At 43.4% G+C, this 17,179-nt stretch overlaps 2 protein-coding genes across 3 annotated transcripts in view; one reads left to right on the top strand and one right to left on the bottom strand.

The window, feature by feature from the left end:
- The window catches only part of BMPER (BMP binding endothelial regulator), a 176,313-nt gene extending 160,906 nt beyond the window's left edge, over nucleotides 1-15,407 (top strand). For both annotated transcript variants that reach the window (XM_081165156.1, XM_081165157.1), the window contains exons 14-15: nucleotides 8,016-8,146; nucleotides 10,245-15,407. In XM_081165156.1, coding sequence (XP_081021282.1) covers nucleotides 8,016-8,146; nucleotides 10,245-10,426 — 313 coding nt within the window. In that variant the 3' untranslated portion in view covers nucleotides 10,427-15,407. The remainder of the gene's footprint in view (nucleotides 1-8,015; nucleotides 8,147-10,244) is intronic.
- LOC308570416 (FANCD2 opposite strand protein-like) lies at nucleotides 12,946-16,598 on the bottom strand. Its single transcript, XM_081165260.1, has one exon. It carries the CDS (start codon nucleotides 16,532-16,534, stop codon nucleotides 16,004-16,006), a length of 531 nt encoding a protein of 176 aa, XP_081021386.1. The 5' UTR covers nucleotides 16,535-16,598; the 3' UTR covers nucleotides 12,946-16,003.
- Between the last annotated feature and the right edge of the window lie 581 nt (nucleotides 16,599-17,179).

The raw sequence follows: 17,179 nt of genomic DNA, 5'->3' as shown, positions 1-17,179 counted from the left end.
TTCCTGTCCATAACATTTTCCAGGAGGATCCACTATAGCCTTGAGCCCCTGCAAGATGGCACCAGTGTTTCTTGATGCCTTCAGTTATCCAGCATCAGTGACTGTCTCATATCAGGGCCGGCTGGGTGAGAATGCCGAGCAGTTGTGGGGCATGCACAATGGGGCATGATTAAAAGGCCCCATATCAGCTGTACCCTTCCTACAGTTCAGTTTCCAATACGTAGTCTCCTTGAAGTAAGCCTCATCTTGCAGAACTACAACTCTACACGACTCCTGCATCCAGACTGTGGATGGCTTTGTAGGGCCAGTTTGCCGTGGTAATACTGAAATGAATGGGACCACTTCCATGAAAAAGGCTAACATATGTGCACAGTACACAACTGTTGGTCTGTTCTCTGAGAGACATTAAGGCATGTGCTTTGCATTCTTAACTCCGTTCCAAATAGTCTTAATGAGTCCCTTCTGGTGTACACTGGGAGAATTTATTTCTAGCCTTATTTTCCAAGTATGCCTGGTATGAACTTGAAACCCAAATACAAGCTGCACGAAAGCCCCACTGTCTGCAGATACTGCTTTAGTATTTACAGAAGAACTATAACTTCAAGTCCTTGAAGCAAAACAGCCATGGCAGTTCATGGAACAGTACACAGCTAGGAGTTAATACAAGACCAGCCCACAGATTAGGCACTGCTTTGATTCATCAAAGCCTGGACTGCCAACCGAGCTATACATCCCACATCTCACAGTGCCTTAGCGGGATGTTATGGATGCTGACAGACCATCCGTTCTTAGATTGATGCTTTCTGAATGACTGGCTAATACGTCATCTAGGACTGAGCCAATTTCACCCTATTTCTCTGCTCCATTTGTGGGCAACAAAAGTGAGGGGGTTATTTTGCATTTTGGGTGGTGAATTTTGAGAGAAGGGGGGAAGGAAAACCAACCTCCATTGCCACTCTCAAATTCTGAATAGCACAGATCATCATGTTGAATTAAACATAATGTCTAGGGCTGGTGTAAAGGGTTGGCATGATAGAGCGTCTGTCAAGGGCCCACACACCAAAGATGGGTCCAGTGACAAGAACTTCTGCCACAGTGAAAAAGGGGCCCCATGGAGATGGTTTTGCCCAAAGGCTCTCCAATTCCTGAAGCTGACATTGATTATGCCCATGGAACAATGCTATCTTACATGATAGCGTTGTTCCAAATGGCATTCTGTTAGGGGAGAGGGATTGGGGGCTACTGGTGAAGACTGTAATCTCCTCCTCTTGAATGTCCTTCAACAATGCTGTATCACACTGTAGTGTCATTCCCAAGGCGTACTGGAGAATTAACCCTGGTGGTTGGCAGTAGGCAGCAGCTGGGAGGAAAGGAGCCCTGTTTCCACAACATGGCTGTTCTTTCTGCTAAAGAGCTGTGTGGGACAAACAAGGCCAGCCCACCAAAGACACAAGGTGAGGTGACTTCCTCAGGTGGCAGGGGCAGCAGTTCCCAATGTAGCTCTTCAGACTTCATAGCATGAAGGGCTTTTCCACTGAAAGATACACACATTCATACTCATAGGTAGTTAGATTGGTAATTCTTACTTTTTGGCTCAGGGATGAACTGGAGGAGGAGCAGGGTTTTGGGGGAGGAGGCTGACGCTGAGGCTATTGAATGGTCTGTTCTAACATCCAACACCCCTCTTTGAGGGAGTTTAAGGGGGCTGCTTTGCAATGTCCAATCCATTTTCAGGCCAAGCTGGCTCCTTCGCTTGGCTCCCTAATTGAAACGATGAATGTGAGCCACATAGCAGGATAGTTTATTGTGCAAATCTCATTAATTTCTATTGAGAACTTCCCATTGTATTGTGGGCTCTTGAATATAGCTCTTTAGTTCTCCATGGGGATAGAGGAGCCAGCCCCTAAACCGCCCTTCTTGTCCAAAAGCTGGACTGAAAATATAAAGGATTCACATACCATGTGGCTTCCTAGCACAAATCAAAGGGGAAGCCCACGGTGTTCTTCATCAGGATAATATTATAAGGAATATTATGAGGAAATGAGTGGGATTTTTATTGCCTTCAAAACTATGGCTCCAGATTTAAGGAGGATTATGAATAAAGCTTTTTGAGGTGGGTACTATGATCGCATAGTCCTGAAAATTTTATTTTGTGTGGTTTTAGAAAACATTCCAGGATATTTCATTATTCATTTTATCTTATTATTGTGGTGTGATGCTGGTTGAAGCTATAAAATGCAAATTTGGCTTGAAGTCCATTTTCACATAAAGATTTAGAAATATACATAACAGCACACTGGTGCTTTTTAAAAAGCCTTTATATTTTTAACAGGATACATTGAAAGGTTTTAATGGCACAACATGGTTCTGCGTAAAATGTTAAAAGGTATGTGCAGAGTTACAAAATAGGAGCTTGCAAAATAGCGTATTTGCTTACATCTTGGGTGGAAAGCTTGGAGCCTGATTCTCCAAACTTTTTGTTTTTTTGGGGGAAAAACTTGCAGAATTCTTTACCGTTTATCACTGCTGCTACTACTGCTGTGTCTACAGCAACACATGATGGTCTGAAAAAGTTCAAAGTACAGTGAAGGTGATGTCCATAGCTGGACAACTAAGAAAAAGCACTCTTGTTTCATGGCGTGCTCTTATTCAGGGTCCCAGATAGCCAGCCTCTTAATTTTCAGGATACTCCATTCCATTTCTGCCTGTGAGACAGAAAGGGAAGCCCTGTTCTATTTAAGCAGAGAGATAAATTCCCTCTCTAAGACTCTGAATCACCAAGTTGTTGAGCATTTCAGGCTTCAGCTGCTTCTCCAGAGAGGAAAAATGAGCTCCCTCTTGTACGAAGCAAAACAAAACTCCACAGTCTTGAGTCACAATATTAAACTTGAGCACCTTGAAATGTGATTATGACAGTGTCCAATTTGGCTGCCGAATAGATTTTGGATATCTTCACTGTTAAATTAGGTGAGGCAAGCGCTAAAACTTGGATTGCACCTCTCCAGTGAGTGGACTTTCCCTCTGGACACTCGCTTTACAGGACACTAGGCTTGGGGAATGATTCTTCTCTTGCATGTGGCAACTCTTTGCCCCAATCCCCCCACCAGAACACCCCCCCCCCAGGCAATTGCAGCCATCTAATACTGTCTTAAACAGGGTATAGTTAAGAGTGTTTCATGGCAAGGCTTGGGGCAGAGACTCCTTTCTACTTAAATTTTAGGCCTTTGGGACATCTGCTTCATTGTAGAATGTCCCTGTATCTTTTTACCCGGGTCACTGTTAGCTTTTCGTCTGCGTAGCGTCATGGCTTGGAAGAACTTGCACATTTTAGTGTGCACTACATCATGCTGAGTTTGTGAACAGAGCAGCACTTAATATTAAACGCAAAAGGCATTCCCACTTAGGGTGATTGATTTGGAGCGCTTGTTTACTGTGAAGTAAAAGGAACTGCAGATGTTTGATGAAAGACACCAAACATCTGCATTTTCAATACTGCACGGAGCACTGTGTAAGGGCAGCAGCAACAGCCAAAGCAGCATTCACTTAAAATTAAAAAAAAGAAGCAGCAAAAATTAAATGAAGCAAAGGGCTCCTTTTCTTTAACCTCTTACAGGACTTGGACACTTTCCATAGTTTAATGTGGAAAAGGCCTGTTGCTAAAGAAGTGTAGTCATATGGTTTGCTTTGAAGATGTGGGAGCAACACAGGGCTGCCTGACGCAGGGGAGTGTCTCACAGATGACAGATGTGTTTCCTTTTCATGGCTTTCTCCCTGCAACAGGCTAGGATTATATCCATCCAGTTATCACCACTTCTTCCCAGATGAGACAACCTTGCATCCACACGGGAGCCTGAGTGATAAGCGCAACATCCAATGAGTTCCAGCCTGGCTCTGAAACTTGACAAAAAGGGGAAAACAGTTGCAGAGAGGGGTGCTGCTTAGGAAAGCCACAAGGCCAGGGAAGGGGGAAGCAAAGCAGCTTCTCTTGTCCCATTGCTTTGCCACTGAAAATGCTTGGACTGTTGGAAGCAAACAGAGCTTTGAGAATTATTTGATTGTTTTAAAGATTGGTGTGCCGCCTTCCTAGGCAACCCTCATGAAAACTGAAACAGTAGTGAATATTTCATTATATATCAGTAAAACTACAATCCCAGCCCTTTAGTAAAAGTAGCTTGAAATGAAGTCTTTGGTGTTTGTTCAAATGCCAGAAAAGTAGGGGCCCTGTCAACTCCTTTAAGGAGGGAGTTTCACATAGTTGGGCCCACCACTGAAAAGGCCCTGCCTCTAGTGGTATAGATCTCAATGGCGAGTCTAAAGCTGATCCTAAGCTGTCCTCCAAATGCCTGATTTCAGTCTTGGATAAATCAGCATACCTTACCAATTTGGTATTTATTTGCTCCAGTGCGAAACAGAATCAAAGGTTAAGATAACTTACTAAAAAGGGGGGGAAATATTTAAAGTACTGTATGCAAAAAAGAATTAAATACAACCATTTTCCCTGAAAGAGAGCCAGTGTGGTGTAGTGGTTATGAGTGGTAGTCTCGTAATCTGGTGAACCGGGTTCGCGTCTCCACATGCAGCTGCTGGGTGACCTTGGGCCAGTCACACTTCTCTGAAGTCTCTCAGCCCCACTCACCTCACAGAGCGTTTGTTGTGGGGGAGGAAGGGAAAGGAGAATGTTAGCCACTTTGAGACTCCTTAAAGGGAGTGAAAGGCGGGATATCAAATCCAAACTCTTCTTCTTCTTCTACCTTTCAAATGAGGTCTGCATTTCTATATTTACAGTATGTGGAATCATAGACTCATAATACTGAAGAATTGAAAGGTACCACACGGGTCTTTTGCCCAGTGTGGGGCTCAAAGACACAACCCTGAGATTTAAGAGTCTCATGCTCTCCCAAACGGCGCATGTACTACATGGCCCTTCAAAATTGGGACGCAGATCTACCCTAAACCTGAACTTGCTTGGGTTTGTGGCCTACCTACAAGGAAGTAAACACAGTGAGATGTTTCAGGGACCTGGATTTTGTTGCAGTCATTTCCTGTTTCGGAGAAAAGAGATTCTCACTTTAAACAACCTTATAGGGACACTTAACATGGCCTGTCTTTGTCTCTGTGAATACATCCCTGAAACCACCAGCAGCTTCAGATGTGATTGATTTACTGCACAGACATCATTCCTACGCACACAAAAAAGTATGCAAACTTAATTTGGATTGTCATATGTGTTGAATTCACAACGTATCTATTTTGCTTTATATAGACATGCTCTGGAAAGCTATGGCTTCTCAACCTTTATACATGCACCAAAATAGTGGAATGATAGTCACAAATTGGCACACAGCTGGCATGTGCCCCTCCCCCTTCCACCAGACTGAAATGTTGTCATTTTAGAAAATTTGTCACGTTTTTGATGCAATCCTAAGATTTTTGGGAAAAAATTGCTTGTCTAACATGTTGCATATTGAACACTAGAGGGAGCCAATGTCTGCGTGTTTTCTTCATATAAATTCAAACCTTCTGTCCCTTATTGCTATGGAAATGTTTCTTAAAAAGTGTGTTGGTTTCTAAATGTGGCCCTTCCACTCCCAGTGCTTCTGGGTTCTCTCTCTCTCTCTCTCTCTCTCTCTCTCTCTCTCTCTCTCTCACACACACACACACACACACACACACCCCAGTATTAGCAAAGTTTCCCAATTTGCCAACAATATTTAAAAAGGTAAAGGGACCCCTGACCATTAGGTCCAGTCGTGACCGACTCTGGGGTTGCGGCGCTCATCTCGCTTTATTAGCCAAGGGAGCCGGCGTACATCTTCTGGGTCATGTGGCCAGCATGACTAAGCCGCTTCTGGCGAACCAGAGCAGCGCACGGAAACGCCGTTTACCTTCCCACCAGAGCGGTACCTATTTATCTACTTGGACTTTGATGTGCTTTCGAACTGCTAGGTTGGCAGGAGCAGGGACTGAGCAACGGGAGCTCACCCCGTCACGGGGATTTGAACCGCCGACCTTCCAATCAGCAAGTCCTAGGCTCTATGGTTTAACCCACAGCGCCACCCACGTCCCTTAACATTATTTAGGCCATGTATAATTTTCTACACTGACTTAATGGCACAACATTCATAGTTGGGGGTTCATAATTGGGGGTGGAGAATCAAATCCTTCCAGCCTCAGCTCTAGAATTCAGTCTGCTTAAGCAGCAGAAAATGTTGTATGGGATGAAGCAAGGGGAAAGAAAGAGCAGTTCTCCCCAAGAAATGGGGACCTGATCTGGCTTGAAAGCAGAAGATTGCCGGATGCAGGTCTGCCAGCTGATAGCTTTGCCAAAGAGGAAGAGTTTCTTTTTTACGACCTTTTCTTATTTTTGTGATGGGGCTACTTGATATGCTGGAATTGTGGGTCCCTCTTCAGCAACAGAAAGGGATAAAGATGGGGCAGAAGTCGGATGGAGAGAGATGAGGTGTCCTTTCTGTTCAAAAGATTCCCATTCGCTAAAGTGAAAAGCATCACTTTTTGTCCTCAAGTTGGGCATAAGCATTAAAATAAAGGCTACAAATATTACTGAAAGTGTTCAGGTGTCATGGACCTGCTGGATGCTGAGGGGGAGGTGGGAGGCACCAGTTGGGGAGCCCCCAAAGGAAGAAGCCTCAGAGCCAGGGATTGATGGTGGGACAACGAGGAGTTGTCAGAGGGAGCAGAGAGAGCAGACTGGGAGGAGGAGGTGTCTGAAGCTGAAGAGGCAACAGGGTTGAGTGAGCAGGAAGAGGCTGGGACAGAGAGCAGTGCAGAAGCAGAGACTGGAGAGGAGGGGAGACAAGAGGCAGAGTTGAGGCAGGCTGCTGAAGAGACAATGCGGTACCCTCCTACTGTTACAATCAGCTCCCCTCCCACTGGTTTCCCAGCACTAGAAGAGGTATGAAGAGAGCGGAGCAAAGACAGATGTGTTGATGGAGTCTCAGATTCCTTGGGAGCCAGTGTGGCGTAGTGGTTAAGAGTGGTAGACTCGTAATCTGGTGAACCGGGTTTGCGTCTCCGCTCCTCCACATGCAGCTGCTGGGTGACCTTGGGCTAGTCATACTTCTCTGAAGTCTCTCAGCCCCACTCACCTCACAGAGTGTTTGTTGTGGGGGAGGAAGGGAAAGGAGATTGTGAGCCAGTTTGAGACTCCTTTGGGTAGTGATAAAGCGGGATATCAAATCCAAACTCCTCTTCTTCTTGGGATGGACCTGGGGGAGTAGGAGGCTTACACAACTGTGGGAATGCCTGGACCTTCAGTCCCCACAACTGCCTCATAGGGACAAGATCTACCAGGAAGAGTTGCTGTGCTCACTAGGCCTGGCTTCCTGAGCTGTTTGTTTCTTTGAATAAAGATTTAACTTCACTGATGCTGTGTGAGTTATTACTGACCTGCTCCTGGCACCTGCCTCTGACATCAGGTATTAAAAGATTTTAAACAGTGCCTGCTAGGAAGAGTTGGCCTTAAATCCATAGGAAATGGGTTCTAAAAACATGTCTTCCTTTTTGTTGTCCTGGTGAAGGAAGCGGCGAGATTAACATAATAACTTTGGGGCTTTTCTGGCAGGAGCCTCAGGCTGTTGAAACTCACTGATTAGTTATTGTGGGGCAGAAGGAGGGAGTGACCTTTTAGGTCACCATATCTTGGCTTAACACTTCCAGAAGAAATATGATGCTGTTTCATTTAGATTTACAAATGATAAGGGAGCATGGTAAAAATTTACAGTGAAGGAGACAGCAAGCAACATATTTAACAGGAGGTGTTGCAGGTCAGCTTACTTGAACTTGCCCTGGCTAAAGCCTCTCTAGGCCAAACCAGAATTTTCCTTCTCAGGTATGGGCAACCATTGCAAAAGCTGGATTTTAGGGGCACTGTACTTCATAACAGTTGCTAGGATCCAAGCCAATGTGACAATTTTGTTGTTGTTGCAAAAAACTAAACTAAACCCAGTCTTTCATTCGCTTTCCCCCTACCCTGTCATTTGGGATGTTCTCTACAGGTCCTGCGTGACAGACATGTGTGAGTGCCCTGTTCATAAAAACTGCTACTGTGAGTCCTTTCTTGCCTATGCTAGAGCCTGTCAAAGGGAAGGTCTGAAAGTTCACTGGAAACCTGAGCAGAATTGTGCTGGTAAGTGTGATGCACTGATTACTTCATTGCAACTGCAAATACATTTCATACTGTGCCCATGTAACAAAACCTGGTTTTTGCTCCTGGCTTCTCTACTTAATTCTCCTCCTCTCTTCACCCAACCCATGGGCCAGCAGTTATGCAACACGAGGGGCTGATTTGGAGTGGAGAAGTGGTAGGCAGGGAAAGGTTTAAGCACCCCCATCCCAAAGCTGGTCGTTCCCCCAGCCCCAGCTGAAATAGCCCTTAGGCAACAGGCTTGCAACACAGTTCTGCCCCAAATGCACAATCTGGCAGCTTGCAGTATTGCAGCTCTGTTAGAGCAGAGATGGCTAAATGGTTCCCAGGTGCTGAAATCCAGTGGCCAGCCGGCATGCATTGTGCTCTTTGGAGAGAATACAGGAAGCGTGTCTGACAAGCGAGATTCCAGCAACTTTGTACTAACAAGCCCATTGTAAAACTTAGCATCGGGTACCTATTTCACTTGTCTGAGTCTGCTGGAAGAACAGAGGGGTGAGTAGCGCAAGGATCACAGGACTGTAATCGTGAAAGACTCTAGCTGATTACTGACATTTCCTGGACTGCTTGCTCTCTCATGTAGAAGCACAGATGCAATCGATCTTCCTTCATAGGAAGCGAGAAATGAATGGCAATCTGTGGTGGAAAAACACAGCTGATCTGCATCTATTTTATTCATTAAACTGACTAGTCATGCAATCCACTAATCATTTAAATCCAAGTGCTTGCAATTAAGTACTCCAAAAAGCACTCCAAAAGGTTTTGGTGGAGCATGGAACAGATTTATCCCACTATACCCTTATGTGTTTTGGGCCATTCCTGGCAAGCATGGCAAAGCACCCAGAAGCCTCCAGTGGGGAAGAGTGTGATGGGGATTTTGACCACCTGCCATGCTCCTTTCAGAGTAGTTTGCCCATTTTTGGTCCTCCCCTCCTGTACTCAGCTCTCAGCACGGGCACAGTATGTTCCCTTCGCCACAGAGTCCTAGGAAATAAGAGAAAATTAGAAGCAAATTGTTTAAAAAGTAAAACCTTGGTCAGATAGCATAAAACAGTAGCATAAAACACAACTTTGAAAGGAAGAGCATTGAATGAAGACATTGCAAAGCCTCATATATTGCTTTATAAAGTAATCCTTGGGCCTAATTTCTTTATATGAAAAGAGAGGGAGAAAAGGTAGTGTAGCACACAATCGTATTTTTTAAAATATAGATTGGGATCAGGCAAGGAAAGGCAAAATTTGGATGTTTCAGATTAACCGTAATTGGAACTTGTAATGGCAAAATTAAAAACATACCAGTTTAAGTGTCATCCGTTTTGTTTTCTGATTTTCTGTTTTTGCATTAACTTTTATTATGTTTAAGAAAGGGATAAAAGGTGTTGATTGATTCCAGTTCTGAGGTAAATTAGGGAGATAGATATAGATATAGATATAGATATAGATATAGATATAGATATAGATATAGATATAGATATAGATATAGATATAGATATCCCTTTTGGAATGAACAAAAATGATGCTAAAATATATGCAGGTTGATTTTTGGTGTGCAATTTAAGAAGACTTGGAGACTGATTTTGCCTGTTGCAGGCCCACAGGGGTCGTTTTACTGGCCCCCGAGCCACCCCTGAACCGAGCTGCCCGCTCGGCGAGTCCCCGTGTGCTGTGCTAAACCAGTGCGGTGCGGGGAATCACTTTCGCGGCACCGGAAATCGCGTCTGCGCAGATGCTGGAAATCGCAGGTGTTCATGCCCGCCTGCAATCCAGCCCACAGAGGGGCTCCTTGCCACCCCCTTCTATATGCAGTGTTAAAACAACTATTCATTGAATTTCTGAGAAGCAGGAAAGAGCAGCTGACTCTCATATCTCTTAGACACATATCTCTTAGACAATTTCCGGGCTGAGGCCTCTAAAGCACTTCGCCTTGTTTCCTTGACATTTACAGTAAATGTTCCACTGAGAAATTGCAATAAAAAACACTGCGCCGTTGTGCAATAATATTACAAGATATGGGATATGGTAAAACCCATGGGTATAATTTTAAGCGATGACATTCCTCTTTCTTTGAATTATCTTCCAGCCACCCAGTGTAAACATGGTGCCGTCTATGATACCTGCGGTCCTGGATGCGTGAAAACATGCGACAACTGGAACGAGATTGGTCCCTGCAATAAACCCTGCATTGCAGGCTGCCACTGCCCTGCAAACTTAGTCCACCACAAAGGAAGATGCATCAAACCCATTCTCTGTCCACAGCGGTGACATTAGCTTTTATCCACAAGGACTTTGTAACTGGTGGCTTTTGGTAACCTTTCTAAGCTCACAGGCAATGAAGGACTGCAGTGCTGGCTGGCAGATTTTGCAAAGCACTCTCACAAAGAGTGGGGGAAAATATGTGTGCCTATATATTTATATGTGTATATGGATATATATATATATATATATATATATATATATATATATATGAACATAAACACAAGTGTATGTTGATACAGAGAGAGAGGCGCGGTAAGATAATTTTAAAAGACTCTGGACTTGCCAGGATTACGGGTCCCCCCCTTTGATAGTAATGTATATTCTCTGAATTACAAAAGTCACCCATCCCTGCTCATTCTGCTACATGTGACCCTGGACTTCTGCCCCCAAATCCTGGCCCCGATGGCACCCCTCTGTGTGTGTGTGTGTATTGTGTAATAGCATGTTCAGGGAGAGCAGAAATAAATGGTCGTACCCTTGGTATTGCAGGACAAAAAAAATGGCGGGAGCACCTGCCACTCGCCAGCACTGTAGAAATGTCCCCATAACATGATCAAATCCTCAACCCAACAGCCATAGCATAAACAATTCCACACAGTGCCCATTGAAGCAACAGGTGACCCCTAACTTCTCTGGCTTAAATACATATAGGCCCCTGGGATATGGTAGCCTCAGTCCTAGTTTTAACTATATATACCCACATACACATACATGTGCGCACACATATGAAAATAGGCATCATTTATATAAACCATAGAAGGACGAGTTATTATATGTATATTATTTTGCTATAAAGTTTATGTATTAGCATTTCTGTTATCTCCACCTGTAAGCCACGTGAGTCATTTGTGTAAATAAGGCAGGTGTTTGATGGCACGATAGCACCCACCGAGCCATCACCTCCCAATTTTCCATGGATGCGTCTCCCAAGGCCACAGGATTTCCGCATAAAGTTACTATTAGATCCCGATTTCCGGATACGTAAGAAACAGGTGTTATCTGAAGCTCGGATTTATCCAGGGACGGCTCAGGTTTCCCACCTCAGACCAGCCTCGGGTGATTGTTAAGAGCACCTTAATTTAAGCATTGGAGATTATGCCTCGCTGGTTCGTTCCAGCGTTCCTTGGAACATCGCTTTAGTTGGCGTAACATTTAAATGAAGCCAACCACATGCATGGGGGCAGAGGATGTAGTTCCCAACCACCAGGCACGCAGTGTAGGGAGGGCCAGAAGGCTCATGATTTTGAGGGGACGCGAACCCGTCTCCCCCAAACAGGAATCCACACCCTGCCTGCCGCTGAGGGTCTCTGGGCCCCAGAGCCCAGCCTGGCGTGGCCCCCTCGCTTAATGGCCGCCCAGGTAGTGTGTGGGGGGGGTGTGTGTGCAACAGCTCTCTCCCTTCTTGTGGTTTTCAGCAACAGGTATTCAGAAGCATATTGCCTCCAGCAGTGGATATAGAACACAGCCACCATGGTGAATGTTGGCAGAAGGGGAGAATGGTGACAGTCCTGCTTGCACTTCTCTGCCTTTTGTCCTCCTGGACTAGACAACAGCCGAGACGTGTGCAGAAAGGGACGTGTAGCACATGCAGCAAGAGACTCAAATATTCACTGTGCTGCCATTCCTAAGAATTCCCCGGCCATTTTCCACAAACGTGTTTTGTGCCAGGTGATAGCTATTCCCTACTACCTGAGATGGGAAGATTATTGTTCATGCTCAAATGTTTCACTTCTTTTCAAAATAAAAGTGGAAGAACTTTATCACAGAGAGCACCTGTGTACTGTACAGGATGAGTAACAAAAAGGAAAAACAAAAGGTGTTTATTTAAATATTTAAATGCATCTACCTGTATATGTTATGTTTGATAGCCATGGAAAATAAATATTAAAGAAACAACAAAATATTTGTGTCAGACAAAGACCTAACCATAGGCTTTCAGTTCATCTCTAAAACAATTTTGGAATTTAATTTCTTTTAAAAATAACCATTAAATACTATGCCTGTTTGAGATGGAACAGCGGTTTGATTCATTATAAACATATTTACTGTTTTGAAATTCATAAAGGAAAAAGGTTTTCCTGTGATTCTCTGTCCAACACCTAGAAGAACTTTTTTTCTTGCATGCATGTTTGTAAGTCCCAGCACATAAAATGTGAAATCTGATGCAAGCAAACTTTTGGGCCTTTCCCAACTTTAGCAGCGTGGAAGTTGATGCAATGTGGCTTCTTTGTAGGACCAGAAGCACAGAATCCTTGGGGAGATATTCCCAGCCCCCCAGAGCAGATTTAGGTGTAGAGGTGTTCCACTGAGCCAACTGAACTCTGGTTTGCTTGCAGACAAGCACAACTGAGTATATATCATGCTGGTGCTTGCAAATGCCCTCATGATTTATTTATTTTTTAAATTACATTAATCGTATGCCACCCACACAAGTCAGTGTGGCCTTACATGATAATAATGATTAATCAAATGAAAACTAATCTGGGCTCTGGGAAAGAAAATGCCACATAAATTTCAGACCACACTGGACCTTAAGGGTTTTTAATTTTTTTTTCTCTGAACGTCAAGTTTCACTTAAAATAAACTGCATCAGGTTAACAGGATGTAAATCCATACAATTCAGTTTGAATGTTTCAAGGTAAAGTCACATGTTTCAAAAGCTGGTTCCATTATTGGAAATAAAAGCCACCAGAAGGGCTTTCCTTTGAAATGCTGTTAAGGCAAAGGTGAATTGCTTCTAAGCTGTATTAAAAATTCCTGTTTTTAATACCGCATTGAAAATCCGCTTTATCGCCCTGCCTATTTGGATAAAGGTGTTGGGTTTAAAAAGTTATTATTTGTTTAGGTTCAAGGCAACAGAGGCTGTAGGAATATGCTTCTTGTAAGCTTCTTTTATCTCACATTTCACTGTTGGAGTTGCTTCCTTAGCTTATGGTGAGGCATAATCTGATCTCTGTCAACTTGAACCACTTTGTAAAGTCTCTGTATTGAATATTCTTACAAAGATCTGAACTTCATGTAAGCCAATGGTTGCAGCTATTTTTGTTTTAAGGTCAATGCATACAATGGTGTGTTGTTGCTTCATCTTCATTTACTGATTCAGGTAAGATACCTGTGAATATCACCTGGCAGATGATAAAGATTTAGCAATTCCTTTAAAATACTGCCTGAGTCGAATTATTGATGTGTTCTTCATCTCAGCAGATAATAAATGAGGACTACCTTTTTGAATCAATGTTCCAGGTTTTATAGTTCGTATTCATCAGCTATTAGCAAATTGTACACAGGACAAATAGCAAACAATAGCATCCCCATTTTGTTTTGAAGGTAAGCTCCTTTGCCAAACGATAAGAGGGACTTTTACTCAAGAGGAATGGTGTACTTCTAATCCTTGAAATAATTTCATATTGATTTCTGCAAATTGTGTAAAGTGCAGGATGTCCGGGTTTTGCTGTGGACAAACCATGGTGTTTTATCTTCTCAGTACTTCCTTGCAGGCCAGCAAAGATATTTATTGTGAATTGAAAGTGCCTTTAATTTGCAAAGCCAACCAGCACTTTTACAACAGGCTATGTCTCCTTGCTATTGATTGAATCCTAATTTTATATGTGGTTAAGTTATTAATAGAGAAATCAATATTAGTCTGACTGATGGTCTTTGTGACTTCAAATGTGGGCCACTGGTTTTCAGCTGTGTAAGGTGGTTCTTGTAGGTGCCATCAATGAGCTGCAAAGTTCCTTGTCTCTGAATAGTCTGAACAGAAATTAAGCTCAAGAATATTTTGGTACACTGTACTATAGAACTGCTGATCCGTTTAGCAATGTTAAGATATAAGAAACAACAACCCACGCAGAGCCCAGAACCTTGAAGTGGCAACATTTATCTTAATTTCCTTCAGAACTTGGTTGGTTTTTAGTTGCTTATTGGCAAATGGAGAAATCATCATATAGTAGATTGGGAATAAAAGTCACTTTAAAAGTCACGCCAGGAAAGAAAAGAAGCACATTTAGACTTCTGCTTCTGACTTTAAATGTCTTCATCCATTTGTCTTAAACAAGTAGGGATCTCACTCACCAATTACTGACAGGCAGATACTTTTTATGAAGGTTGAATCCATAATTCTTTAATATAAACTGCACCCATCAGTTGTAAAGAGAGTGCATGGGTTTTTTTTTAAAAAAATGGGCAGAGGTGACAGAGAAAATTGAATAAATTAATCAAAACAATCATTTAAATTCCATTTTGGGATGCCGCAGAACAGTATTTCTGTAGATAGAAATTATTCAGAGTTGAAGATTGTTTTCAAAAAACACCTTTTGGAGTGTTTTTTTTAAGGTGATTTTTGTGTATCTATGAAATTAGAGTGATCCCAATGAGTTTAGATTTCAGTGCTCAAACCTCTTTAATGTGATCATTAGATGATTTGGTGACTGTGGCTTTGAATTTTTAAATCTTGCATTTTCAAGCTTTTTCTGAAAACAAAGCTTTTTAGGACAGTGGTCATAAGGCTTGTGTTTCCAAGCTCTTCCACCAGGAAAAAAATAATAATTTGTGTTTATGTTCTTTAAGTCTGAACTTTGTGTAATAAACTTCCAGTTGCTGAAGTCTTCATCCATTGGTGTAAACAAATAATGATTGTTTTAAAATTTTAAAATCATAGCGCAGGAAAGTGTTTTCTATGCAGTAATTTCATCTTGATGTCAAATATAGATGTTTGGTCAGGAAAGTGGTACATTTTGCTCATTGGTTGGAGAAATAAGATTTCATTTAGAGAATCTCAAAACTTCTTCCATTTGGAATCCATACATCTTCATGCTATCTGAGTTTCATTGTATTATTGCCCTTTAGTCATTGTTGGTTTATGGAGTAATTGGCTTAATTTACATTTATTTTCCAGCTTCATTCATTAATATAAGAATGTTACTTTGTTGTTGAAAATGTGCAGTCTCTTCGCTTTGCAGATGTGTCCTTTACCTTTTTTTTTTTTTAGAAAATATTGTTGTTTTTTATATAGGCCCCATCTTGTAATGCAGTTATTTTTACTGTTCATGTTGAAAACGATAGGCAGGAAGGTTTTGAAAAATTACCTTTGCATTGAATGGTGTACAAGTGTCTGTGTCTCTGAAGATTGTCTCTCATTGAAGATGCGTGCAAACTTGTTTGATTGGAGTTTCAACGTTCACTCGGTCCATTTATTTATAAAGGCTTTCATTCTTTTTAATTCCCTTAACTCTATATTTCCCCCCCGTTCATGAGCCAGACGCTGCAAGGGAATAGGTTCACAGCATAGATAAATATGATCCTTTTCTTTAGTATGTTGAATGATTAGTTTCATCTCTCTGCAAACAATTGGAGGTTTGTGTGCCAGTCTGAATCTTTTCCTTGCAGGCTTAAGCTGTTAAGTGGATGTTTCCTCTTGGTGGGCAAAAAGTAGCTTGGCGATGGAGGAGATGGAGGAGACTTTTGTGGCCCAGGTAGATGGAACTGGCGAACGAACTGATGTTGCTGAAGGAGAATGGGTGAATCTGTGGGTGGGCAGGCAAGGATCCCGTTGAGCTCTGCCCTTTCCCAGGCAGGGTCGTCCTAGCGGGAATGTTGCAACGCAAAGGCACACTTCTTGTAGGCAGCGTAAAGCAGGAGGATGGCTCGCAGCATTTGACGGCACATCGCCATCGCCATGCGCACCTGTGGTTCGCGGAGCCCGTGAGGCCTGCGCTGCTGGGGGCTGATGACTTGGCAGAAGGCTGAACGCTCTGAAACCCGCAGCGAGCCGGTCCAGTGCGGAGGCTGTACCGTCACGAGGTGGCCAAAGACTGAGTCGAGCCCCGTGAGCCGCACGGCCTGGGGCTTGTGCACAGCCGCGCTGCATCCTCGCGTCTCTCCAGCCACTCCAGGGGGTGGCGGGTGCCCAGCTCCGGTCTTGGCACTGGACTCTAGCACCAGGCTAAGTCCCTGGAAGCAAAGCTGCACTTCCAGGTCGGTGGCAGTGGCTGGACTCTGCCCTCCCCGAAAGGGGTGCTTAGTGCTGCTGGGCTTGGGCACGGCACCCCGCAGCCATTGCAGGGACTCATCCAGGGGGGACCAGGGTGCCCAGAGCTGGTACCCGCTGGCCATGGTCAGCGCTGCCCAGCCGCTGCCACCCTGCTCTGCCCAGGCTCTTGTTGCATCTTTCCTCAGTCCGGCGCCCGCGGCAACCCATTATGAGCATCCTTCACTCCAGAACACCAAGACTGAGCCAGTGTTCCACAAGCTCCTCCCTTTGACTCACACAGAATGGCTCTTCCTGTAAGGACAGAATCCCTCCCTCTCCATCTGATATTAAAATAAATTTAAATGAACCGAGGCAGGGAGGACCAGATGCTTTCCTTAGCTTTTCAGTACCTGGTGAAGAACCTTTAAGCAACTTGTGGTTATTGTTGTTTTAATAATCTGGGGTTCTCAGTTCTATTATTCATGTTTCTTTGTACATTTATTTTGTTTTGCCTTTTCAATAATTGCATTTCATTCTTTTTATTTTTGCGAAGCTCCCAGAGAACATATACAGTGGTGCCCCGCAAGACGAAATTAATTCGTTCCGCAAGTTTTGTCGTCTAGCGAATTTTTCGTCTTGCGAATCACGAAATCCCATAGGAATGCATTGAAAATCAATTAATGCGTTCCTATGGTCAAAAAAAGTCCAAACAAAGCCAAATTTGGTACAACAACAGTTTATTAACTGCTCTTTAAAGTCACACATACTGTAAAGAGCAGTTCAAAAAT

Source organism: Podarcis bocagei (genome assembly GCF_964188305.1).
Source record: "Podarcis bocagei genome assembly, chromosome: 12".
In the NCBI taxonomy this organism is placed as follows: Eukaryota; Metazoa; Chordata; class Lepidosauria; order Squamata; family Lacertidae; genus Podarcis; species Podarcis bocagei.
This window is presented reverse-complemented; position numbering and strand designations above follow the sequence as displayed.

What these genes read in the sequence shown, in the direction of transcription:
- LOC308570416 (XM_081165260.1), bottom strand. Translation starts at nt 16,534, where the DNA reads ATGGCCAGCGGGTACCAGCTCTGGGCACCCTGGTCCCCCCTGGATGAG.